We start from the raw sequence: 27,780 nt of genomic DNA on the forward strand, positions 1-27,780 counted from the left end.
ATAAGAGACAGCCTCTGGGGGGCAGGGGCCGCCGCTTGTTGCTTGTCTGAGAGAAAACAGGGGTTCACCGGCCGCCCCGCGTCTCCTGCGGCTGGTCGATGCTCCCTTCGCTTTCTCTTCCGAGTGGAGAGGACACTGTAGAGCTTACCTGCATGTCACCTCTACTTGTTAGACTAAGTGTAAGTGCGTGAACACTACGGTTGTAACTCCTGCTGTTCTTGCGAAGGAAAGCCAAAGGAAGTAAGGAAGAACTGTTTCAGACAGGCTATTTTAATATGGACAGTTGCACTAGAAAAAGAAATAGTCCCTTTTCAGGTAAAACAAGTAAAAATTAAGTTTGTGTGTATTTATGTGCAGTTCTTTTCTAGATTTATTTAATTCACAGTTATATTTCAAACTTGGGAGTGTTCTTTTATTTTAAAATAGAAAATAAAGTTGTTTGGGAAGATGCCCTGAGTCCATTCTCTGAGCTCTTGGGTTTTCAAAAGGGGTCGTTTTAAATGACCGTAAGTTTTGAGGCCTTTTTAAGACACTGGCATTCAAGCTTTGGTGTGACTCTTCTGTCAGTTACTCCTCCCTGTCTTCCGTTTCTCTCTGCTCCTCAGTAGCTGTTTTTCTGTTTGGTGAGTTTGTGGTGGCTTTCTTTATCAGTCTTTAAATAGGATTTTGTGGGTTGGTGTTTTGGTTTTGTGGGTTTTTTTTTTTTCTCTTCTGTATTTTAACGACAATTTTGATATGCTCCTATGTGAAAAATCTCGTTCTGATACTCGACATTTGGATAAAAATACTTCTCCTTTTTCCTTTGTGGTGGTCCTGTCACTGGAAATTTTTAATAGCAGCCTTAAACCAACATTTTTTATATTCTATAGCCCAACCAAAAATTAAAGCTTTAAAAATAAAAGCAATGTAATGCCTATTTATTTTCAGCTAATCTTACATCTCATTATATTTTTAAATTAGATACCCTTTATTTTTAATTACAAACTTAGAAGAGAGACATTCTAGTGAATACTACGTTGCAAACCGTATGCTCCCATTAGACGTGTTAAGTTGGTGTTGCTTCCTAATGGCTCTTTAGAGCAAGCTACATCCGTGCTGAAGTTAGTAAGCACTATGTAAGATGTGTATTTATTTGTAAGTAAAAAACCACCTTCTGTACCTTAGTATGTATTAAAACAGGCTTAACTATCTCTTTAAGTAAGATGCTGTCTTTCAGCACTTGTGTCTTGCTGCTGCCAAAAGTGAGAGGCCTTTCTCTGTGATGTCCTCCCTTGTGTGAGTTTTTTGAGATCCCTCTGTACCATAAGCTGAGTATATAAACTACCAAAAAAATATTCTTGCTTTCTTTTCCTGGATTTGTTTTCTTCCATTTTAGTGAGTAAGATCTACTGTAAAGAGGGCTGATGAGTGCTGGAGTTGGCACAAGGTAGGAGCAGGAGCCACTTGGGATGGAAGTGGGGACCGGCACTCCACCCTTGAGGCAGTGGTTTATTCACTTCCTTGTGTTTTGAGTAACCAAGCCAGTGATTTATTTAGGCTTACTCATTGTTTTGTAAAATTATATTTTTTCTAAAACTTATGTAGTTACGTCACCCTTCTTCCTCTTTCCCCTATATCGCTTCATTCTCCTTTGTTACGGAGCACGTTTTATTGGAGCTTCATCGCTTCATTTTCGTTTGTTACAGAGCATGTTCATGTTTGCGTAGCAAAATGTTAGCATGTAACTTTTCTATGGAAGAATGTATAATGCTGTTATAAGCACATGACACGTTTATGTACATTTAGCTGATACAGAAAACCTACCACTAGAGGAAAGGAATACACATTGGTTCTTGAGGCTCGGATGAAATACCATTTTGTGTAGCTCTCGGTCACTCTTAGGGCATTACAATATTAAAGATATATCCACATTTTAAATGATCAAGTGTAACTCAGTCATCTTTACTTGAAGATTCCCCTTGAGCTTCTCAGCAATCCAAAACCAAACAACTTGGATCAATTGTACTCTGCGGAGATAAAAATATACATGTTGTGCTGTGAACAGACATGCAGTGCTTCTCATCTATTGCACGAGAAAGAATGGAGAACTGTTTTAAATGATTAGTTTGTTGCTGGCTTACTTCCGTGGCTGATGAACTAATTTGATAATGCCTAGATGTTCTTATTTTTATACTGGAAAATCCCTATTATGATCTCTTAGTAGATGTGATACAGTTGGGTATCATAGAGAGAAAACAGTTGTCTTTGGTCTGTGTGAACTCTAAAAAATGGGGTAGGGAGGGTATGGAGAACCTGGTCATGTAAGAACAAAGGCTTTTTACACATGTTTTTCCTTTCAGCATTTCAAGAGGAAAGATCCGTTTTGTGTAGAAATAAGTGATTTCCAGAGGACAGCCCCAATGACAGAACTGTCTGCACATTTACCCCAGTTTCAGCATGGGCAGCTGACAGAAAACTTCCCTGATAACCACCTCAGCAACACCGTATGTAACAAACAATTTTATTACCTGGTAGCAGTTAAATCAGGACGAATAATGAGTGTGGGTGAAAACAGAATTCAGAACTCTAGATATCTGTTTGTTGGGAGTAGTTTTCTTTATCTGGACTGTTGTGATAAGCAGTGCTGAAAGAAATAGTCTGTAAAATATCTGATGTTCTAAACATGTTTTTACATACAGATAAGAGTTCCCCCAGTATAAAGTCGTGTTGGAGTGACCAAGCCCTCAAGAAAAATAAGAAAATGGGAAGGGGTGCTCCCATGTCAAACACTGACCTTTAGAGGATTAAGTGAGCTCTTTTGATCTAGCCTGGCTGTGGTCTGCTTGATTCACACTTGTCTCAGTCATAGAGTTAATTTTAGTCTAGGTAGAGCTTGAAGCCTGGGTTTTGTTGTTGCTGTTGCTGGAGGACAACTCCTATGCAGAAAGAGCAACACTGCCTTGTCTTACTTGTGAATAATTGACAAGGTCCTCTCAGAGTTGAAGTTTTGGGGGGGTGAGGTGGAGGGGAACACAAACCATAAAGTTTTATATGATTACTTTGAAAAACCTCAGCACATAATTGTCACAAAAACTGTACTCATACTGCATGTGCTTGGGTAAAACAGAGTTTAGGTGATCTGCTTGGGTGTGGTGCTCAGGCTCTTGGATTTGTCATGCTCAGTTCTTTGTTCCTGCTATAGCTCTTGAATATCAGGTTTCCAGGTGACACAGAAGTACTCTTGTGAGCTGGGCCACTTGTAGTGATGTTTATGGCAGTGATTCAAAAGAATATTTTGATCCTGCTCTAGCTCTTCTATACAATCCAGCAGTTTAAGTAGAATTTTGAAAAATCCTTGTCTTTATTTCAGATCAGCATCCTGCTATAGCAGTAAAAATATAAACCATGACAATTTATTTTAAATTAAGAAGTCAGTCTGACTTAAGACCTTACTGATTATGGAAGGTGTTACTAAAAATAGGAAAGTGGAACTTTTCCTACTGTATTCTTTGTGCTTTTACTTCAGAGGGAGTGAAAAAGGTTTGTTTTCATCTTGGACAGGTGGGAGATTAACTTTCATTGAACACTTCTTGCAGATTAAAAAGGCAGAGCTCAGCAGTAAACTTGTGGGCTCACCACGCTTACAGAAAACTTGGTGATGCTCCTGTGGAATAATTACTGGAGGTGACTTAGAAATCAAACCTGTATTAAAGGAACGACAGCATTCACAATTTGAGGAAAGATAGGACATCAAAGAAGCTTCCAGGGTGGAGCACAACTGGTATGCAAGGAATCTGTTCCACAGTGGTTCCCTGGACAACTCTGCCAGCAAAATAGCATGAAGGGTGAAGCAGACTGAAGGCTTCATGGCCAGGCTTGAATCACAGCAGAGATGAGAACTTCACTGTACTATAGTACTGATAAGCTGCCTATTTGCCACCCCGGGCCAGTAGTCTGTCATATTCTGACAAAGTGCTGTCCTTTGTGTGAATTTTGCTCATTATAATCTCATTATAATACCAAAACACACCTCCATCCCAAAGGCTACCTGCCTCCAAAGTGTGACCACCCCTCACTGAGCTTGTGCCCTGAGTTTTTGTTAATCTATACCTTTAAAAGTGAAGCGAGAGAATCTTACAGAGAGAATCATATTAAAGGTATGTATGACTAGAATCACTTAAGCTCCACCTTGAAGATAAAAAGTTGCATTAAAATAACCTGAGAAAGGGGGAATGTTGGGGGAAGGTATCATCGTGAACAAGTCAGGTAAGATACTGCCTGTGACTCCTGGGATCAATCGATGGGCTGAAGCTCTCTTTCTCCCCCACACAGGGACGCCTTTGGTTAAGAACTGGACTATCCTGAGTGCTTGCTCGTAAAACTTGGAAATCTCTCGATATAGAGTCATTTTTTAATATTACATGTTGTATTATTTGTAACCTCAATATTTGCACGTGCTTTTGCAGACAGTATATTTATCACTGGCAATCCGTAAGAACCTGTACTTCTGTTGCTTTAATAAACTGCACTGTTTGTTAAGCTACCCGTAAAAGTTTCTCATTGACCGCTGCCAAACTCTCTGAGTCTGGCCGTGTGAGCCCATGGAGCGTGACTAAGGTGAAAGTGGAGTGCACTGTTAGTGCATCCCTAGTCATGATAGTTCAGTAAGTTGAACGTGACTGGACTAATAGTGACAGACTGGATATTGCTCAGAATCTAAACCTAGCTGCCCCCAGCCCCTCTGACATCTGAAGATAAGATGGGATGCAAGGGGGTTTATTTTCTGCCAAATTACTCTTTAACACAACAGCTCCTTCCCAGCAATTGGAGACGGATGGTTCTATTTACTTCTCGCTGACAGACTGTACTGATGAATAGCTACTATTTGCGCTTTTTTCTTTCCATGTTTAAGTGTGACTCTAGGTGTAGTTTCAACAGTTATAATTATTCTTCTCCCCTACACACATCCGCTTTTGTTTTGTACATACATACAAAAATCCTTTCCTGCTTCAGTTTATCTAGCTTCTGTTGCTAACAGTCAGCATGTGAAATCACTAAGTGCTAAATTTGCCGTCTCTTCTTCCAGTCACACACCAAGAGTTCAGCCTAGTCTTCAATATCTGTCCCTGTATAATGACCTTTAAACATAAATGATGTATGTGAGACCTAGTAAAGCCTGTGCCCACCATCAGGCATGGCGTTCTGCTGCAATGTATAAATCTGGATTTAATAAATAAAACCTTTTAATCAAATATGCTAAATTTTTATCTCTTGGTTTCATGGCATTGCTCTGGGTTTGCTATTAACTAATTTCCTGATAGGAAAAAAAGAAACCCTATCGTTTGCTTTTGATACTGTTTATTCACCTGAAAGCGCGTAGTTCATAACTTACGTTTGCTTATGGTGTCACAACAGGTGTTACTGACTTTTTAGCTTCAGAATTTTCACTTTTAACTATGTCTGAGGAAAGTGAAGAGTCTGTTCCTTTGCTTCCACTTCAGCAAGAGTCCCTGGCCTCTGCTCTGTTTAATACTGATCAGGTAGGATATGAGTGCACTTTGTTCTTTTAAGCAGTGGGACATGCGCATGTCACATTCAGCAGCACACTTGCCTGAAAGACAACTTTTTTCCAGTTTTGACAGTGAATGAGAGAATAGCTCTAATAACTCTGGTTATCTGATGATAAGTCTTAAAACTGCTGGTCTGGTTTTCATGCACTGTGTATGTAAAGGCCTTTTGTGATTGTGTCTTTGTTGCTAACTAGTGAAGGGAATAAAATGTCACAGATTGGTCTAATTTCTTCATTTTTTCTCTTTATGTTTGATTTTGCATTTTTCTGTAGTGGTGTGCTAGTTAATCAGGCTTTTCCTTTGACTGTTTTTATGTTTGCTTTGCGAAGCTGTGGATTTTTATTTTCTATTTTTGTACTTCTGTGCCTAAGATAGGGGTAAGTGCTCCCACATGCAAGACTGCTGTTACAACAGTGAATGAGCAATTTATCCTGCAAGTGTGCAGAAACCTAGGTCTGCTTTACTTGTGAAGTGTTCCAGGGCTCTGATTGTCTCCAACATAGTATTAGTTATGATCGTCTTAGGCAGTTTTAGACAGGTAAGCTTATAGTTGTCTTGTGGTTGACTTAGTATCGAAGTGACAAATAATTACATTTGAACTGTTCAGGAAGGGGTTCAGTTGCAGCCAGCATTTCAGAATAATTAAGCATGATCTCTTTATTGACATTCTCCCATATTCCTTTTTCTATCTGATTTCAATAATTGTATGTAAGAACTTTATGCAAAATGCCAAGTCATTTATAATGCATCTTTCATTTAGTTAGAAATAATATTGAACCCATAATCTTTTTCAGGACATACTTAAAGTTAATGATACTAAATTCAAATTGAGGTTAAAACTTTAATTTTAAAAATCTGGTTGTCTGCTAGTTTTAATTGTTTAATTAAGACTTTTTTTTTCCCCCTTATATTGTTTCCTTTTTGAAAAATAAAGCCATTTTTCTTAGAGGACAATTCTTGAAACCCTGCTGAGCTTGATCCTGAGGATACTACAGAAAAGGAGTAAATAGGCAGTGTTTGGCGTGTATTGTTACTTTGTAACGTTTGCTAAAATCAAATTTTTCATGAGTTGGGGAAGTTGTAAAGTTTCAACAAAGGTTTTAGCAGTGTCAGTGTTTGCAGTTCAAAGTCCAGGGAGTTGTACTCCTTAGTCACTTAAGTGCTTTTAAAAACTCCACTATGAGTTCCTGAGTGTATACGTAACTTCTTAACTTTTCTGAGGATGGGGCTGAGAAAATTCTGTATAAAGAATCTGCAAAATTACTATTGATTTATCAAAAAACTCCAGTGAGTTAATGAGATAAAAGTCAGCAGTTGTGTTGGGAAGTGCTGTTAAGAACAGGTAATGAGACTTTAACATTGCATGATGAAGGAAGAAATTACCTGCACAAGAGTACTTAAGCAGAAATTTAGTAGGTTATTTTCAATGCCCTATCTTACGTCGAGAGCAATTTTACTAAAACTGAGTGATATTTTAAAGGTGTTGCAAAAGGTATCTTCCTTCAGTCTGTTGTATGTTTTAATCTGAGGCTGCCTTAGTGCACTTATTCAAATTGAACTGTGTAAACTAAGTAGTTCTGAATAAATTAATTTTGCAAGGAATCAAAAATCGTTGTGGTACGTCTTTTATGTTAAAACTCTTGAGTGGGGGGAATGGGAACAGTACAGCATTGATTTTGGACACGGTAATACAGGAAAAAAAAAAAAAGTAATCTGCGTAAACTGTTGCATATTAGGGCTTGTTTAGAGCGACTGGTAAACATAAAATGGTTTTGTTTCTTTATAGTCCAAAACAGGTGAAACAGCTCACTCTCCTGTTGTGTTCTCTGTATGTGCACACAAAGGCTGAATGCCCCCTGCTGACAGGGCTTCTTGGAGAGGGACCAAAGTCTGTGACACCAGGAGTGCAGGCCTGATTATTTACTTGTGGGTGGTGTTCCCAGTTTGCTTGTGGTTAATCTTAATTGCATTGAAAGTTTACCTCTGTCCCTGTGTTTGAATTACACCCTTGATGGTTCTTGTCGCAGTATCAGGAAGGCTAAGAGGCTCTTTCATATTTGTTGACAAGAGTGGTGAAATTTCATCAATGTCAGTGAAAGGATGTGGAGTAGTAGCTCATCATGCTAAAACTTTTGGATCAGACCTCAGTATAGAGAATTACCTGAGCATTACCAGAGTCTGATCTGTGTCATTCTTCTCACTATAAATGTGGAAACACAATACTTCATGAAACTCCAGTTTAATATATATTCTAATTAGTGCACTGTAGTAAGAGTAACATGGTAAGGAGACATTTTCTTGGGATTTTCATGGAGTTAGCGTCATAAATGTCTGTTTGGCATTATTTCTAGGAACAGATATAGTTAATTCTTGTCAAGCTATGAGCAATCTACTGTCGTGCCTCCTTGTGTCAGGTGTAGCTTGAACCAAGGGCAGAACCTGTCTTAATTCAGCTTTTTTAATTCTGTTCAAAGGAAGGGTCTCATGGGCTGTTAGATGCAACCAGTCTACTTTCAGCTGCTGCTGTTTTTAATATAAATGCTTCTAACATAGTCCTGTGCTCCCATTCTTTGATAACTACATGATGCAGTTAATTACTGCTGTTTAAGTCCTTGGTGCAGCAAGTGTTTTTGACAGCAAATATTACCTTACATATTTCCCTTTAGCTTAGTGTACGAGAATATGATTGTGCATGGTTGCTGAGGAAACTGTTTTTTGTGTATTGCAGAATGACAACAGCGAAAGACGTCGCCATGATAATAGTGAGCGCAGAAGAAATGACAATCCTGAGTCCGAGACCAACGGGCAGCCACAAAACAACATTCAGCAAGTGGTGGAACAAGACGAAGAAGAAGATGAGGAGCTGACACTGAAATATGGAGCAAAACATGTGATTATGTTGTTTGTACCTGTCACACTTTGCATGGTGGTCGTTGTTGCAACCATCAAGTCTGTCAGCTTTTATACACGCAAGGATGGACAGCTGTATGTATCAATTTTTTTCCCCTTTTCAGTGGTCTTACTTAGATAGCTTGCTTTAATCTCCATTTCTTCAGGAGTCTAATTCAAGCCGTGAACTCTCTCTTGCCTCCCTTTTCCCTGCCATCAACATGAAAATAATTTTGGTTTATTCCTTCCCAAAACCAGACTCTATATTCATGATACTATTGACATTTGTTGCCTGTCTGGCGACCAGTTGGGATAACATCTTGGCTGTTGCTGTTTGGTTCAGATCCTAGTCCTCATTTTAATACTTCATTGTGGTCTGTGGTATTTATAAAATTAACTCCATCCTGAGCCAAAGCCATTTCAGTTGTACTCTGCTAGAGTACAAAGATTTTGGAAACTGAAAAAAGCTACTCATTTAAATAAAGTAGCATATATGCCAAGTTCTGATTTGCCTGTGCTGTTTGGTGAAGAAATTCAAATGCAAGAGGAAGGTAGCTTTATGAGGTTCACCTCTGTTGCAGTTACAGAAACTTTCCAGGCAGGTTTCCTGTATGGATATTATTTTCTTTATTTTTTGCAAAATATTAATATTGTCCAAAAAAACCCCAATTTCAGTGAAAGCTCATTTGAGAGAGGAGACAAAGGAAGAACACCGAGCCAGTTAGAACCTGCAGCAAATCAGTCTAAATGTTCCACTGTGAAAATGTTTAGATAAAATGACTCAAAGTGTGTTTGGCTTTTGAATGTTTGTATAATATAGGAATGACAAAATTATTTTTCACTGTCAAAGTTGTTGATCAATCACGGCAGATCAAAGCATTATTTTCCTTGAGATTTTATTTATTCTCCCCCACCACTGCCCCCCCGCCCCCATTAAGTATTTTTTTCCCCAGGATGAGCCCATCATTGTTTTGTTGAAATCACTGTGGGACCGTTCATTGTAAATCCACTAGATGGTGTGCTTAGAGAGGTCTAGCTGCAGTAGTAGCCTAACGATTCATAGTGTCAGTAATTGTATCAAAGAGTGTGGAGTTCAGTTTTTTGTTTTTATTTGACAAAGTAGAAAATAGTAATAATCCAAGAATGTAGGAAAGGCAAGTCTTCTAATGAACTTATTTTTTTAAATTAAAATTTGCCTAATATGATACTATGCTACCTTTCAAATGAAAACAGCTGTTGCTTTTACAGCTCTGAATTGAAAGATTACTGCAATTTCATTTGCTGTTGGCTTCACATGTCACTGAATACACAGATGTTTCGGATATTTCAGTTGACTTTTTGTTGTTGTAGCATCTACACTCCTTTCACAGAAGAGACAGAGACAGTAGGACAGAGAGCCCTGAATTCAATTCTCAACGCAGCTATCATGATCAGCGTTATCATTGTCATGACCATACTCCTGGTTGTGCTTTACAAATACAGGTGCTACAAGGTGAGTATAAATATAACTGACTCGAGTAATTGTTCTAGTTTTATTTATTAGTACAGATATAGAGGATGGAACAAAATAAAGGGTTATCAAGGATGAATGAGCAAAAGTAGCAGGATTGGTGATTCAATTCACTGTTTTCAATTTTGAGGCTTCTGTTCCTTTGATACAGCAGGGAGGCAAAGGCCCAGTGCTAACACTGCTGGCTGTTTTGTCAGTCAGAATTAGGGTAGCATTGCTTCCTGTTCTGTGAAATGTATCATCTACTGAAGTCTTCCGGTGGTCAAGAACTACAGATTACAGACCTGGTCCTACAACTTGAAATCTATTCAGGACTTCAGGGGCTTTTCAAGGGTTCCCCTCTCCGCATCCTGCCCCCAGTATAAAAGTCTTCCAACAGTGTGATGTGTGTGTGGCTGTACATGCCAGGAAATATCCTTATAGCAAACACAGAGACTCTAAGGCTCTTTTGTGAAAGACTTCAATCATATAGTGATGTAATCTAGGCAAGTCCAGGCTTAGCATAAATAATTGCAATGTCACCTGTCTGGGAGGAGTTATTAGTGAAAATTCCTGGTTGTCTTTTGGTCTTAATGACCCATTTAACAAGGCTTGGCCTAATAAAACTTCCCAGTATGCAGCCAGAACCTTGCATCTGTTTCATAGTTGTAGAACAGGGAGGAGGATCCATGCGCTGACACAAAACTTTGCTCTACTTTATTTTGTTTTTAAGAGGTGAAAAATGGTTTTGGTCTTCATGGCTGTGGGTGAAACCCCTTTACAGAAGTATCTGTGGAGCGACTGGGGAGATGATTTTTGCTTGGATCTGATACAGCTTGGAATACTGTTTTTTAAAGTATGGACCTTCTCTTTTATCACAGTGTGATGTTAAATCTGAACCAACTAAGTTATCTTTTTAAGCTCTCAATTCTGTTTTTATTCCAGTTAAGTCAAATAACTGATGTACTTCAGCTAGGTTCCCTGGCAGCCAATAGGTTCTCCTCAGGTGCTGAAGGCACCAACTAGTTTTTACTAAGCTTTTCACATTTTTGGCTTCCCTCTTGACCTTACAAAGCACTGCACACTCTTCTTACAAAAATAATTGTTAGACTGAAAAATTAGAATGATTAGACAACAGAAATTTCCTGTAGTTACATTTTATGCTAATTAAAATAAATACTTTTTTTTTCCAGTTTATTAACAGAGTATTTCTGTGCCGCTATACCACAATGCTGTACTTAACCTGTCCACTGAATTCTATTTTACATGCGATTCTATATGTAGAATGTACATGTAGATTATAAGGGATGGAACTTAGAATGAAAGAATGTTAGGCCTCCAGCTGGCAGTGATAATTTGGTTATCTTCACAAGATTATCTGAAAACTCCTTTGAAGAAAGGAGACAGTCTTTCAGCTTAACAGCTTAGTTTCCTGTGTTTCTTCTGTACGTGGTAAGTTAAGCATGGTCCTGATTCTAACTCCTAAATCTAAACAGAAACAGCATCTTTGAGGGTGATTGTATTTGACTGTCTTTTCTTTTTAACATATTTTATTATTCTTGATCTTCTTTATTGTTTTAGTCTGCCAAACCAAAATCTGGCTGATGTAGTGCATTTTAATACTCTGCATTCTGCAATCCTTAGTTTTTGTTCAAGTTGTAGCAAGCAAAGCCAACTCTGTGCCACAGTCAATTAGCGTTGAAGCTGTTGTCAAATGAAGAATGAAAATTCTTTAATTAGAAGGCAACAAACCTGTCATAGTATTCTGCTAGGGAAACACTAGCCAGAATTTACAGAACTACTTTGGAAAAATTACTTCTATGAAAAGAGGCTGGTGATCTGGAAAATGCTATAGCAAATGAGATACATACTGAGAATAAAATAAACATCTGTATGTAAAATGCCTATTTACATCAACTCTTGAAACTACCTCCTTTAGTACTGTTGACAGTAGTTATGCAGAGTGCCTGTAAACATTTGCTGGACTGTGGCCTTGGTGTTTGACATTGTTAATATTTTATTCTTTACTGGAAGGAAACTTTACTATTCTCATTATTTTCTTAAGTGGTAAGAAAGTTTAAGAGCTTATACTGCAAATAGAAGAACTAGAGACAGAAGTCATGTTATTACTAAAAGAAATGACACCACTTTCTTTGCCATTTTCTTAAAATGGTCTCAAATAGTTTTACAGAGAAATAAAATTACTCTTGTTAGGTCACTACTTGTAAAACTACTTGTATATCTGAGTTGTTTGAAATTTGCTTTCTGTTTCAGGTACCTGTCAGTCTTCAGCTTTAGTATTTTATTTTTTTTCCCCACTTGCTGTGAGTGGTGACAGTTTGATGGACTGAGACACATACTTTGGCAGTTTTCCTGCAGCATCTTTACAGGCACCATGCTTATTACATGTGGGAAATTCTTAAGTCTTTTTGAGACTACACTTAGCAAATATGGAAAGCCAATCTGTTAGATTAGCAAATTAAATGACAGGTTTTATTAGGTTGAAGGTTACATTTGAACCTGTTTTGAAAGACAGGGAGTGTGAATGAGAAAAAAGAACGTTTCAAAAATTGCTGAGCATTCTAAAAACGCTTATGAACAATTTAGTATTAGACTAAATGCACTAAATTACTAATTGTAATAGCTAGATTCTTAATTTGCTGCAAAGTCCTGTTTGCTTCACGTAAATGTGGATTCCTTTAGTCTGTGTGCATATGGGCCTTACTTTTAAATTAACTTTTGCAAAATATTTCAAAACTGTAACATAAGATGCATTCTACTATACATCTTTCAGAAGAGGAGAAATAGAAAACACAATTTCTAAACAGTTTCTGAATACTTTGATCTGGTGTACATATATAGCTAATATAACTAGTTGATTTACCACTGAGCATGTCTGTCTGAAGCAGGATTTCTTATGCAGCTTGAATTTCTAGATTATTGCTTCTGACAGGTTACCTGCTTGAAATGTTGGGTCTGGTTTTATGTAAGAGATTCTGTGCTAGGAATTTGACAAATAACAAGTATGTTTCATTCTCATTTATGGGGCTCTTCAATCTTAATTTTTCACAGTAATATACAAGAATGGTATGTACTTTCGTCAGTGCAGAGTCTGAGCACCTGCCATTTCCAAGTTTAAATCTATGCGTGTCTCTGCTGAGTACAGCCCTGAACTGTTTTTTGTTAAATCATTGGGCATGTGTATCTGCTCTCTTATCAAAAATGAGGGATTACATCTATAGATGATTGATACATAATATAGGAATCCTTATATAGCCATTCATCAATGACATGCTAATTCTGAATTCCACAGATAAGCACTGAAGGTTTTTCAGTGTCCTGGCGTTTAATTCTATAACTGTATTACAAAAAAGATCTGGAATCAGAGCAGGCTTCTTAATTGCGCAAAAATGAATCATGTTTTCCATCTGTGTTAATGCTGGATATTTCTGCTATGTTATAACGCCACTGTTATCAAAATGACCTAAAAATATATAAACAGTAGTTTCATTGTAGAGAACCTCTATTGAAAGACCACAAAGCACTTAAAATTCCTAAGTGTAAATTGAAATACAATAATGTGTATAGCCTAAATATGAATTTAGTAATAACCAAAGAGAGAGATATCTGAGTATCATTTTCTTTGCTCAGAAGGGGAAATAACCTTAAAAACATTTTAAAGTAGATACTAACTTTAAAATAACAAATCTTAACAAGATCTGTATTATCTTTCTTTTTTTTTTCTCTAGGTGATCCATGGCTGGCTTATCATTTCTTCTCTTTTGCTGCTTTTCTTTTTCTCATTCATCTACCTGGGGTAAGTGAACTAAAGCATGAATATGTATTTTTCATGTATATATTTATTTTGGAACTAGCTCTTGAATCTTGAGAAGAATGATAGCAAGTAAGCTATTGCAATAAAATTTTTCGTTTCATGTAGATTCATAGAGTACACATAAAAGAGATATTTATGGGTTTATAGTGCATCGGATATTGTACAGAAGCGGTCCATCACATGCTTCACCATAATAAGGTATCTTCCACAGGGTGGCTTATTCTGCTAGCATCCCTTCTAGAACTTAATTTTTCATAGCTATATGACTCAAGGGAAGTTGTTTACATCATGGCTTTGGAGGTGGGATGTATATGCAAAAGCTGTTTGCATGGTAGTGGCAGAAAAAAATCAGCTGAAAAGAATCTACTCTCTCACCAGAATATATTAAATGTTTTTCTTTTCAAATTTGGAAACATGCCTTTATCCAGACATCAAGAAAAGTTGTACATAATACTCGGTATTCTCTAAAATGAGTGACCTGATCAGAGTTTGTAATTAGAGTTATACCATGAAATTATTACACTGTGTATATTTTTGTACCACTTAATGACAGGTAACTTCTCTTTGAAGAAGCTTACTTAATTTGGTCTCTAGGGGGAGAAAATAGTGTTCCTTCACTGTTTTTTGCCAAAAGTGATCTGTGTTGCCTTTTTTGGTCAGTTATTTTCTCTAACTTTACTAATGATTTTTGAAATACAGGGCAATGTGTGCTGCACAAGTGCCATGCAGGCTGGGTGGAGACAAGTTGCCAGGCTCACTTCTTTGGGTTTGGGTTGAAGCTGGCAGTCTTCCATCAGTATGTGTGGGTAGAAGGACTGAAGGCTTTTCTGACAGTCTGCTTCCGTTCACCTAGCCCTGCTGCCTCACAGCCGTGCTGGTTTCCTTTTGTGGAGGTCCAGTGAGTGAGGAGGGAGTTTGTAGACCAATTATACACAATGGTGGTAAGGGACATCCTGTTAACATTGTACATCTCAGAGGCCAGAGAGCAACTATGGAAGACAAAAAATTTCCTGGAGGAACATATCATGTAGATTATAACATTCTTAGTGGCTTGATGAGTTGGTAGCAGCAGAATCTGCAAAAAGGCATCACAACCATTTCTCCCTGGGTCAGTGGAAATCATCTGTGACTTGGTGACAATGTATTTGTCTATCTTGGGTTTACTTATTGCGGGTCTTAAGTAGTTTATAGTATTTGGTGTGACAGAATAACACTATATATCCCAAAAGATAGCTTTTTACTTTAGTGTTTGTGGTGAAGAATAAAATAGAATAGCAATGTATATCTTTCTTTTAAGTTAGCAAAGTGTTTCCATTCCACAAGCAGCAGCTAAGTAGGGGGAGATCCGTTTGCCTGCCTTTAGAGATCCATTATAACCTCACAAGTTCTTACTCTTCAGATTTCTAAAAATCATGAACATAATCAAAATGACTGTTTTGCAGTAGTGTCCTTTTCTGTCAACTTCTGCTTTGATTGAGAAGGAAATAGAAAATTAAGGAAAATTTTCAGAAAAGTGACAGAGTTGGTATGAAGAAAACTGTAGTAAAATTATCCCTTTTGTGAAGAATAGTTTAATACTAATTGGAGATAGAATTTTACATTTGTGCCACTACACTGAATAATTTTTTTTATTTTTTAAATATTCTGAAGCTTAAATCTTAACTTGTTTCCACTGTTTTAAGCAAATGCAGTCCATATTCTCTTTTTTTTCTCTTTTTTTTTTTTTAGTGAGGTTTTTAAGACATATAACGTTGCCATGGACTACATTACGGTGGCACTCATGATCTGGAACTTCGGTGTTGTGGGAATGATTTGTATTCATTGGAAGGGTCCACTTCGGCTCCAGCAGGCGTATCTCATTATGATAAGTGCTCTCATGGCCTTGGTGTTCATTAAATATCTTCCTGAATGGACTGCGTGGCTTATCCTGGCTGTCATTTCAGTGTATGGTAAGGTCTGGGGCAAGGCATAATAACAGGTATTATGGTGTCATTTTCTTCTATTCCCTGACTCTTGTTTGTCTGACTAGACCTTAAAAAAAGAAAAAGTGTGTGTGTGGCGAGGTATCATCCAAAGGTGATTACAAACTTCAGAAATAAGATCATGATCTAAACTGAAATTGGTCCCTTTTAGCCCAGCTAAGGGCTTTATGTGGCTGTGTGATGCCATCTTCCTTTGTGTTTTCTGGACTTTCTGGAGTCTTTGGGGAGGAGAATTTAAGTAATTCAAGAGAGGAGGAGATTAGAGATCTGTGTTGCCATTTTGATCTCATCTGTGTAGGTGGAGGCTTCTCATTTTCCACAAGAACTCTTGGAAAACTATTGCGTGTTCAGCATTTAGGAGCTTGTTGTTTGAGTACAGTCCCATAAAGGTATAGATCTGCCCAACCTGTGAATTGCTCAGATTTATGGACATAGAAACAAAACCCTAATCCATGCCTAGTAATATAATGAGAAAGAAGCAAGGAAGAATTAAAGGCAATTTTCATTGATCAAAGTTATTTTATGTTTAGAAGGATATACTTGTGATGTCTGTTTCCTTGATTATTTGTTTTTTAATTAAAAAAAAAATTAATTTGAATTATCACATATTACACTTTTTCAGAATGATGACAGAGATACCCAGATGTAGTTTTTTCATAAGGCTTTAGAGGGCACTGGACACTTGGTAAGAAGATCACTGTATATCTCAGATACTGTTGTAGGCAAGACTATAATCCAGTTACTTAAACATAATTAGAACATTACAGCTAAGTGTATCCATGAAGATATGCTCATAACTTGAATTTTTTTGGAGGCATGTAAGACCTGAAAGTCACTGATAATGATCAAGACTGAGAATCTGTCCAGTTATAGAAGTGCAAGGGTTAATAAGATTGATTAGCTCTGGTAGGTCAGTGTACTCCTTAGGTGTCCTCTTTCTTCAGCGGGAGGAAAAATCTCCTTTGTGTGTATGCTCATGGATCATAAAGCACATTAAGAAAACCTTCCCATCCTGCCTCCCCACTGCCACCCTTCATATGACTGGAACAAATCTGAGTATTCCAAGCATTCAGCCTTCATTCAGTGATTGCAAAATGAAATTACTCTTCAGATCACATTCCAAGACCACAACGCAGTGGCTTTGAGTAAAGGGGAGGTAAGTTTCAAAGCCTGTGACAGCACACTAAGAGTTCTTTACTTGAGCGGGACCAGTAGTGATGCTAGGGCAGTTAGCTCAGGTGCAGAAGGCCTGCTCTGTGCAGCATACAGCTCCTGACAGTGAAGCTGTTCCTTTTGGTGTCAAATTTTTTTAAATTACTTGACGTACAGTGAGTGGACAGCTGCAAAAGGTAGTAGCAAGGTTAATACCTAAATATTACAGCTTTCTGTCCAAATGTGCAAGACAAGGGAAAAGAAGCTGAGGTGTTGTCTGTGAAGTAGCAGATTTCATTAACAAACAAACCATCAACGTTCAGGTGAGAAAGCAGATAGAGCATCTGATAGATCAGATTTCCTTTATACTCTTTTGTGATCTGTAACTTTTACAGTCATCCTATTTTGTAAATTATGGCTTTTTAGTTAATTTTTACTTGTTCACCTAGTTTCACTCCCATGAACAAGAATTGAGAGAAGCAACGAGAAACTGTTTTTCCTTTCTTACGCTAAATATGCTTTGAACACCTCTCAAATCTATGCAAACACAGCATTTTTCCACAATGCTTAGTAAATCTGTTTCTTTTTACATCTTCACATGCACATTCACTTTTTTCCTCTTTAAGTGGGGATAAATTGGCAGTCATGACTACTTCATAGAACTTATATAAGCCTTACCTGTTGTCTTAAAATTTGTTTTAGCATTAAACTTTGGTTAAGAAAAATTTTGATAATAGAAAGCAAGATTAGGTATTTCCAAGATGCTAGTTCAATAGTAGCTTTTGTGAATTATGTGCTTTCAACTTCTAAGTTAACATACAGACACAGATGCATTTGCGGTTGCATAATATCTTCAGTGAGGAACATCACATTTTTTAAATTTGTATACATTATTACAGTAATATGTAAAATAGATTGTAAATGGAGAATATTAAAAAGTGTTCCTGTAGGATACTGACTTGTGGCCAATGGTGCATTTATAAATCTGTGCTCAGGGTAGCATTTTATCTTATTAGCAGGCTCTGCAGGTGTTACAGAAAAACCTTCTTGTAAGTATGTCTGCAGTGATAATGAGATCTGTTCACTCTTCCTTTCAGATTTGGTTGCTGTCCTATGTCCTAAAGGTCCTCTTCGTATGCTGGTTGAAACAGCTCAAGAGAGAAATGAAACTCTCTTCCCAGCACTTATTTACTCCTGTAAGTAAATTTCATTAAATATTTTACATTTACAATCACTCAGCTGCAGTGATTTTCTCATTTTTCTGTGTTTTAACAAGTCAGCTGTAATTTTTAGCCTGTTCAGTTGGGCCTTAGTTTTCCTTTCACTGCTGACTCAAAAATGTGGAACATCTTCTGGCTAAGATCTTTCAAGATTAAAACCAGCATGTTTTGTTACACAATTCGAACAGGAAAAATGGTAGTACACTTTGGTTTGTCCAAAGTAGTATGTCAATAGGCTGTGAATTAAGCCTATTCAAAGGGAATACTTGTTTTCATAAAATATTTATCAGCTTTCAGTGCTTAAATAACCTGTGTGTTACTAGAAGGAAGGGGAGAAATTGCCAGGAAGAGATTAGTTTACAGAACTATTTTCTCCAGGGCTTGGTTTTTTTTTGATGGGTCGTTTCTCCCTGCAGCTGCAAATTGCTGTTATGACCTGTGTGTCAATTAGTACATAGTTCCACTGTTTCTGAAATTCCATGTTGCTAGTCATAATGGTATGGCTAAACAGTGAAATAGATTAATCATAAATCATTATGCTACTGGTGTTCAGGAAAGGCCTGTGTTTGGAAGCTGGAAGTGTACTGTAGGCACACCAGGGGCAAGTTTACGGTGGAGAAGGAGAAGGGTTTTTTTAAAATATCTGTCACTCTTGCTGTGTTTTACTAACACTACTCATAGCTGACCCTTGTTCTGTTTTGTGGGAGGAGAGGTTAACACTGAGAAACCACAAACTTGAATTAAAATATACCACTTTAAGTGTGACAATATTTCATTACCTCCACATTGGAGAATTCGTTGTGATGGTGGGGCCAGAGAACAATTAACTTTGATGCAGATACTGCCTCTGAATTGAGGTACCTCAGTACCAGTATTAATAGACCTTTATACTTGCAGATAAAAGAACTGATTAATAGAAAAAAAGTAAAGAATTCATTGATTCAGATTTTCAAAGTGTGCGCCATATATAGAAGTAATTTCTCTGGCAACAGCTGTTGCCATTTTTTTCAACATCTAGTAAGAATAAAACTTTTATTCACCAATTCTGTAAATGCATGTTGTAGCTGGTACTGGCTGTGTTCCAACTATTACTGTGCTTTAATGAGAGTAAAATAGCCTGTTGCAAAAGATACTTGTATCCAAAAAAAAGAAGGATTGATGCCAATGCTATCTCAGAATTGCATACATCTGAAGATATGATTAACTATGTAGAGGGGTTTTTGTTGTTTGTTTTTTTTCTTAATAGCAACAATGATATGGCTAGTGAACATGGCTGAGGAAGATCCAGAAGCCCAACGGAAAGCTTCCAAAAACTCCACTTATGATAAACAAGGTGAGTTTTTCTTTGACAAGCTTTTATAGTCATCGTTTTATTGGAATACATGTTTATGGAGACTTGTTTTTCAGCTTTTTAAGTGGCCTGGTTGCTGTAGAAGAGTGAAAGCATGGGGGCCTTATTAGGAATCATGAAACTGTCAAGACTTCAGAAATTGTTTACTTATTTTGCGGTTAATGTCCTTGCATTTATTTTTCTGGGATCAAGGATGTTGGTGGTGAAATAACTCTCAATAGACAGCTATTGACTGAGCTCAATTGCTTGTCAAATTGGGATGATACCATATAACGCTAGCTCATTTATGTTTGTATTAAACAGAAGTGTGTCTAGACCTCTTGGTTATACAGCTAGTGTTTAAAAACATGGGGTTTGTTTGTTTACACATATTACTAAAGCAGAGCAGAGTATCTGAATTTAACATGCTTAAAGGGGTGTATGTAATTTTCAGTTAAGTTTTCTAATTTACTGGAAATTTAAGCTGTCAATGTTGACTAAAGAAGCTAATGAAATATTAGGTGAGAGTTTATTCCTTAAAATGTGATCTCTAAATTAGGTCACCACAGAAATCCCCCTCTGTTACGTTGAAGTACTGAATACTAGGACTTGAGTGTGACATGTAGATGCTGTGACTGCAGAGTGCACGTTGACTCCTAATTGTTTAAATAAGTGTTAAAATTCTAAGTGAGAATGTCTTGTAATGGTGTATGCCAGTGTTAGATATTACTAAATATTATGGAATACCTCTTTTTTCCCTCATTTTTCCATGATCTTACATGTGGGGAGACTGTCATGTTTTAGAAGGCACATTTTTGAAGGAGATCTAAATGCCTTTCTTCCTTTGAGCTCCCGCAAACCAGACTCAGAATGAAGATGCTGAAGCAGATGATGGTGGCTTTAGTCAGGAATGGCAGCAACAAAGGGACAATAGAATAGGACCCATTGAGTCAACACCTGAATCACGTGCTGCTGTTCAGGCTCTACCCAGTAACTCTCAAACAAGCGAAGACCCCGAAGAACGTGAGTATGGTGTACTGTGTCTGAAAGACTTAGGGAATCTGAAGCTAGTTAGCCTCAGTCTCAGTCATCCTGACTGCACAGATACAGTATGCTGTGAGCTGATAGCAAGCTGAAGAGCTGCTCTTCCTAGTGATCAATACTGACATGTCTCATAGAAACAGATGGAGTTGCTTTTTGGTGGCTTTTGGTTTTGCTGCAGGAGTCAGTAATACTGGTCAAATTAGTCTTCAGTTTGATAACAGAATCAAACCTTTAATAGCACAAGCTGCTTTCAGACCATTATACAGTCAGTTACATTTGCTGTGACCTTTTTCACACAGTGTTCTGCTGTGTATCACCTCTTTTGTATTTTAGGCCCAATAAATGCAGTCATTAATGTTTTTTTGCCTCAAGATAAAACTACTATAGTCCACTCTGTAGAAAGCAGTGTTTAAAACCTAATTGGAGACTGAAATGAATGCAGAATGCTGTGGACTTGCATGCTCTCCAGCATCTTGCTGAGGTGCAGTAGCTTTGGAGAGCATATGACATCAATATTCAGATATCTGCTTTAACAGACTCATGATTTCCAGTCAGAGTTTAAGCTGCTATTAGATTTGCAAAGCTCTAAATAAATTAGGGTCTGCCTGTCTAATAAACTGCTCTGCCCATGTGATGCTGCCATATTTAGCAGGTGCAACTGTTTCCTCTGATTCTCAGGTGCTCCTCTGTTTAAAAATACAGAGAATTCTACTTTAAGAACAATTTTAGAGTTTATTTTGTCCCAAAAACTCCAAATTCAGAGTGTGTTGCAAATCCATTTTCATTTATAGAGCTTAGAAAAATAACATTAAGATGTAAAAATTTTCGCAATTGGGCTATTTTAGTTAGTTAATTGTAAAACCGACTATTAATTTTCTCCTTCCTGTATTCCTATAGCAAATAGCAATGACAGGTATGCAGTGATCCAGTCAGACTTGTCAGCCAGCATTAGTTTACTAGAAGTTTGGAGTGGCTTATTAGAAATTTGGAGAGTTTTCCTGTGTGGAAGGAGTTATCTAGCAGTTGCCTTTTGCTTATTGTCCTGTCACACTGAAAACAAGCATCCAACTTTGAGCAGTTAAAGGGTGTTTTAGTTCTCAGGCGCTTTTCACTAATGCACTGTTCTGGACCATATATTGGAGGCCTGCTGAAAGATGCCTCTTTGGTTTTTTTTTTCCCTTTATTTTTTTTTCCCATTGATCAACCAGGCATACACCTCTGTTTTGATGCTCTGAGTTCCTCTGAGATTTCTAAAGTGAGTTTTGGGCCGGACTATAATCAGGTGACAAAGGAAACAAACAGTACACCAGATGAAAACAGATGTTGGCTCAGTATCTTGGACTAAAAGCTCAGAAAGTGAACTGGCTTTCTTTATTTTGTTTGCAGAAGTAATTGAGTATTGTGCTCCTGGAGTTATTGCTAAGGTGGTAGTTACTATTTAAAAGAATAAGACATTAACTCATGAGTTTTCCTAAACTTCACATCTTGGACTAAGTATGTTGGGTTTTTGCCTCTGTAATTGGCTCTGTAATTAAACACAAGTGCTTTTTAGAACTACCTTAGTAAGAATTCTTTAGGAAAATTGGAAGTGCAGTGGAATATTTTGCTGGGTATAGGTTTCTAGCTGGCAAATAAAATATCATCTGAAAGGGACTTACTTGTTTTCACCCTCCCTCAGCCATCTTAAAGGAATTGTACTTCAGTATTCTGTTGAATATAACATGAGAACCAAAAGTGGACACCCCCCCAACAAATACAAGTATCTGAGTTTGTATGTATTGCATTTGTATGTACAGGTGACTAGGAATATAGAAAAAATCTAATTTTGGGATGAATGAATCGAGTGGTATAATGTTCCTAAGCCATCTTGTTTCACAAGAGTTTATCACTTGATTTGAGATTGGTACCAGTCTTGTTGATACTTAATGTAAATCTATATTATTCTCTGACAATTATATATATATATATATGTGTGTGTGTGTGTGTGTGTGTGTGTGTGTGTAATATTAGTAGATGGTTGGATACTTAATGCTGCCATATATTCACTTTTGCAGGAGGAGTGAAGCTAGGTTTAGGAGACTTCATTTTCTACAGTGTCCTTGTTGGCAAAGCCTCTGCAACAGCAAGCGGGGACTGGAATACAACTTTAGCGTGTTTTGTAGCCATATTAATTGTGAGTATAATGTAATATTGTAAAAGGGATATTTTCTGTTGTCATAACTGCTGCATTTTTTTCTTTGGAATTTGTTTACTTGGTGGCCAGACTGAAAACTGATGAGGGCTTTAGCTGTGGTCTTCATTGGCTGTACATCTGTCACTTAAGCCTTTCATTTAGGAAGGCATGAACTGTATCTTGTATTTTTGTGGAATTTATATATATATATATATGTATATATAGTCTTTTGCTTGTCAGAGTTCCCTAATTTCTCCCTATGTTTTTTGTTTGTTTGTCTGTTTGTTTTCTTCCCCTCAGGGTCTGTGCCTTACACTTCTGCTTCTTGCCATCTTTAAGAAGGCCTTACCAGCTCTTCCAATCTCCATAACCTTTGGGCTAGTTTTTTACTTTGCTACAGATAACTTGGTGCAACCCTTTATGGACCAGCTAGCATTCCATCAGTTTTATATCTAGCACACTTGATGCTGATATTCTGTGGATATTTGTAGCAAATCTGGGAGGAGGAAAAATGTTTTCCCCTCAGTTCTCAAGTGAGACTGAAGTTTAATACTCAAGATTCCAAGCCTGAATCATTACAACTTCCTCTGATGGTGGTTTGTTTTGTTCTGTTTTTTCCTGAGACAACTGCTGCACTGGGCACCATATGAATTTTCCTGTGTGAAAGTGACTTCTTCCTGATGGCCGGTCTAAACCAGGTGCTATTATATCAGAGGTAATCTGATATACATATCTCTGGTAAGGACCACCTTGTGTGAAAATTGCTAATGCTTCCACCAGCAATGTGATCTCTTACCACAGGTTGATTATTTTCACAGCATTAAGGGTGCTCAGGACTTCCTTGATGTTAACAGAGGAAGCTGACAAATCACACGGAACTTGTCCCTGTAACCGCTTGAAGAGAGAGAACCCAATTCGAACTTCTTCAGCAGTGATTTTTTGACAGTGGAGTCCTGACTCTGCTTTGTGTAATGAGAAAGGACTTTGTAGCAATTCAACAAAGGGAGAAAGTACTGTCACTCTAAGAGTGCTCCACCACTTCATAGCCTCTGTGCCTGAGCGTGCTTGGTTTAGTAAATTTAAAAGCTTTTCTTTTTTCCACACTGGAACTAGAGTCTCTTCTCAGTTTTAATACTTTGTATACTCAAGCATGGAGTGCACCTTCTGTACACGTGCTCCAGTTTATGTAGCTATTTAGACTTGAACTGAATTATTTGGCATTAGTGGATCATAAGGTCCTAATTTGGATCTTAGATTCTGAAAGGTTAATAAACTACATAAAAAAGCTATTTTGGGACTTACTCTTTGTGCTCTTGCAAATCATTTTGCTAGAACACCATTTCAAACCCTTTGTTTGAGAATAGTCACTGACAGCACGGGCTGCATTGCTGGTGTATGTTCCTTCTATTGAAATTCTTACGAAACAAGTAGGCATTTGCAGCAATCCCAGATGGAGTTTGCCAGATCTAGAGGCCAAAGTGCTATTTGTAGCACTTCTGTTGCATCACTAAAATTTTTCCTCTTCAGAAATGTGGTTTCCAGTTCTGTTAACCTGAAGAATTGGTCTTTCAACCATCCAACACCTCAGATTGGGCCGGGATTTTTTTTTTTTTGTACAGTATCTTTACTGGTGAGGATACTTATGTGAGGTGAGACATACTTATTGCTACCAAGGAGCAGAATTTGTGGGCCTCTTCACTTTAATTACCTCTCCCGTGAGGAACCGAAGACTGGAGAAATGAAACTCAAAATCACTGAAAAGAAGATATGAGATTTTGAACATCTTACAAGAAAAAGATTCGATACAAATCTTAAAACTGCTAAACTCTGCTTTCTTCATTTGAAAGAACTCGTTTATGAATAATTGCTTGGAAATGAGACTTGTGTGAGATGAAGTCGTTTTTGCCGTAGGCTCTTACTCTTGTACAAGTAATTTTTTTTTCTGAAGGAAGCGTAGGGAGTGGATACTATTGATGGGCATTCCTTTTTACTTGCATCTTGATACTGGAGTCCTTGCCAAGTAGAACAACTGTCAAAATCCTGACGCAAGCTCCTTTTACCTTTTTTCTGGGGCTTTGTTTCAGTGCCTATAGATTCAGAGGACTGAGACATCACAGATGCTCACCAACCATTGCCCAAATAAGGGAAAGAAAGCTGTGATGTATAAATCTGCTTTAAAACCAAGAAAGGCTTACTTTGATTGTCCTTGGAAATGTCTGTCTTTTTTCCGGTATGACTTGCTAACTGCAATGTTAGCATTTACATTTTCATAAAATATATTGTCTTGTCTCCTCTAAAATACTTTTAGTCATCTCATTTGTGTGCTGATTCGTCGTGGATAGCATTAATAAACTAACCATATCAAAATTGCTTACACTGACTTTTCAAGTCAAACTTGCTTGTGTTTTCTAGCTTAAATCACTATTCCATATTTTGCTGCAATGAAGCCTGACTTAAAGCAGGTTTTAGGGGGCTCTTTTGTTTGTTTGGAGGGGGGGTTTTATACTATTGTAACTTGTCCCTTTCCTGAGCATTGTATCTAAGAAAATTCCCCTGTATGTTTTATTGGGCATCCTAACTATTGTTTCATTGTGTAGAACAGGTTTGCTAAGAGTTGGCATTACTAGGATCTGTTTGCATATCTGAGCTGACTCTTGGTTAAGAATTGTTACTTAAATGCAGCAGTCATCTTTATTGTTTGGTTTTTGGCTTAAATATGCACCATGGGAGCTCTAGCTCCATTAAGAGTTGCTTTAGAATCTATAGAAATGCACAAAAGCCTTTCCACATACTTGAATGGGTGTTAGATGTGCAACCCAAGAAAGAGCTCAGAATTTTCAAACACTAAATTGCCAGTCTTCCACTCCCCAGAGCTGCTTCTGCTATCCTGAAGTTTTAATTTGTAAGCTAGTGTGGAGTATAATGGTGGAGGCTATAAATTTTATATTCACAGAAACTGTTCAAGTTTGTGTATTTGAATGTCAAAATAAAAATTTGGAGGGGAAATTACTTCCAGACCAGACCAGTCCAGACCAATATACGTTAAGGTACAGTGCTTATTACCAAGTCTTACCTACACCTTCAAAAACCAGATGAAATTTTCTAGATTTGCCCTCTTCTGCCAAGTCATGGTAGCTTATGTTCCAAATGAGATCTTGCAACTAAAGATCATCTCAGTACTTGGGACCATAAGGTTCAGTTGACAGTAGTTTTTGTTTGCATTGCATAAGCGTGAAGATTGTGTCAACTTTCTCTTTGTCTTGAAACACCAGTCTAATTTGAGATCATGGTGAACCATTTCATCTTGGTTAGCTTGGTATAACTGAAAGACTTCTGGTATGTAGTCTGCGTTTTTGAGAGAGTTTTTGTTATCGTTAAATTAATACGTTAATGACAGCACATTAGACTGTAGTTCTATCTAAAGAACTATTGTGTAACCCTAGTAGCTAGATCAATCTTTTTTGTGCCCAGGCAGACTGACTGGTAACTGTTGTGTGACTGTTTCAGTGTTCATACTTTGAAACTGAGTGTTAAGAGAGCGTTCTCTCCCCTTTCAGTTTACATCAATGGTTGATTTCCTTGTTTGGCTAAGCTTCACATAAATAAATGAGAAAACATAGTACCGAGTTATAGATTTGCCTAAAAACCAGTCACTTTCATTTCTCTTTTTTTATTTATATTTTTTTTTCTGTTGGGGGATTTAATCCAGAGGAAAAAAAAAAAAAAAGGCCTGGAAGCCGGTCTTATAGCAGAGGTGTATGATGCTGTCATATCTGTGTATGGCTGTTACGGTGGAACTCAAATTCAAATGTCTTCTTTGTGAGGTGAGTCTTGAAGGTACGCACATGATATTACAACACATTCAGAATACTTCTGGCTGGGCAGATGATGACTTCTTTGAGCCAAATAATCAAGGGCTGTGCTCCACTAAAAATGGCTAATCTCCTCAATGTACAAAGCAGAACCTGACTATTTCAGGCATAGAAGACTGGTATTTCTTGGATCTCTAGTTATATATCTGTACCTATTGAGATGTAGATATATATTATATGTACTCTGGGCCTGTAGGTGACAACTGTTCTGCCATTAGTGCAGTCAAGAATTAAATATGCAGAAGTACATTTTTGGTGAACGGTACTGTATGAGGAAACTTCTCAAAATGCTTTATTAAAAAAAAAATTACTTTTGGCAATGATGCTGTTGAAACGAGTTTAATAGACTGTGGAACATGTCTTCACTGTGATTGCATCTCAGTGGTAACTTGGTCATTGGGAACGCCTAAACGTGAAGTAGAACAGAATTCTTTTACACTCAAAGCATTTGCTGTTTTCTTTTTTACAAACACTGGTTTGTACATAACCTGAATTGAATGTGAATGTTTTTTAAAACACCTTTCTGGTTCTTGATAAGATATGTTTTTGATAGATTATTGCAAATTTTCCTGTATTTGTCTAATTATTAAAATAAAAGTTGCATGGATCCTGACTTATCCTGCCTTTACTACATTATTTTATACTTAAAAGTTGTTGGAGGCCTAAACACTGTAGCTGGTTTTATTCAACATTTAATGGCTAAGATTCTCGTCATAAGTAGCTGCTTTATTTCCCAGCATAAGAGCTTCAGGCTGATTTCTGTAGAACTGCTTTCTTCTAAAAGCTACTTTTTGTGCTCATTTAAAGAGTTGGTCAAAGCCTGTTGCAAAAGCACACGTAAGGCATAATTAAGGCATGAAAAAATGATACGAGATTGTATTGAAACACCAGCTGGCACAACAAAGATCAGTGTTACCCAGGAAAAATACACAGATGCTCAGAAAGAAAACACTTCATGAACAGTACTGTATATTGTCAGGTCGGTGTTGATTTCGTATCAATATGATTGCAGAAGAGCTTTTCCCTGGCAGCATTTTCTTGTTGTTGTTTTGGAGTATTTACTGCAAAGTTCAAATTTGTCTGAGTTGACTGACTGCTATTGAAGATGTTTCTTTGGGGGATTGCCTTGTCTCTGCATGGAAGACCTGAAGAAGGGTCCATCCTGACAAGCAGAAAGTGAAGCACGGGTGGTAAGAGGCCTGCATGGATGGGCAAGGAGCTCCTGGCTGAACTCCGACAGGAAGT

At 37.5% G+C, this 27,780-nt stretch overlaps 1 protein-coding gene across 7 annotated transcripts; it reads left to right on the plus strand.

The window, feature by feature from the left end:
• Positions 1 to 160: 160 nt before the first annotated feature.
• On the plus strand, positions 161 to 27,137 carry PSEN1 (presenilin 1). 7 transcript variants are annotated; one of them, XM_026849539.1, is made up of 13 exons: positions 550 to 623; positions 1,376 to 1,426; positions 2,340 to 2,483; positions 5,395 to 5,519; positions 8,278 to 8,534; positions 9,789 to 9,930; positions 13,677 to 13,744; positions 15,491 to 15,711; positions 17,994 to 18,092; positions 19,363 to 19,449; positions 20,296 to 20,469; positions 22,545 to 22,663; positions 22,964 to 23,119. In XM_026849539.1, the coding sequence occupies exons 4-13, from the start codon at positions 5,436 to 5,438 to the stop codon at positions 23,117 to 23,119; spliced, it is 1,407 nt and encodes a 468-aa protein (XP_026705340.1). In that variant the 5' UTR covers positions 550 to 623; positions 1,376 to 1,426; positions 2,340 to 2,483; positions 5,395 to 5,435. The 7 variants fall into 7 exon arrangements, with proteins under 7 accessions (XP_026705336.1, XP_026705338.1, XP_026705340.1 ...); XM_026849536.1 differs by having other exon boundaries at positions 5,481 to 5,519; XM_026849535.1 differs by lacking the exons at positions 550 to 623; positions 1,376 to 1,426 and adding an exon at positions 161 to 179 and having other exon boundaries at positions 5,481 to 5,519; positions 22,964 to 27,137.
• Positions 27,138 to 27,780: the final 643 nt, after the last annotated feature.

This window comes from Athene cunicularia (assembly GCF_003259725.1).
Source record: "Athene cunicularia isolate RWA chromosome 5 unlocalized genomic scaffold, athCun1 chr5_part1, whole genome shotgun sequence".
In the NCBI taxonomy this organism is placed as follows: domain Eukaryota; kingdom Metazoa; phylum Chordata; class Aves; order Strigiformes; family Strigidae; genus Athene; species Athene cunicularia.

Bases quoted from the DNA above. Each gene is read 5' to 3' on its own strand.
- PSEN1 (XM_026849535.1), top strand. From the start codon at position 2,400: ATGACAGAACTGTCTGCACATTTACCCCAGTTTCAGCATGGGCAGCTG. The intron at 8,535-9,788 runs GTATGTATCAAT...TTGTTGTTGTAG, and splicing joins ACACGCAAGGATGGACAGCT to CATCTACACTCCTTTCACAG. The intron at 9,931-13,676 runs GTGAGTATAAAT...TTTTTTCTCTAG, and splicing joins ACAAATACAGGTGCTACAAG to GTGATCCATGGCTGGCTTAT.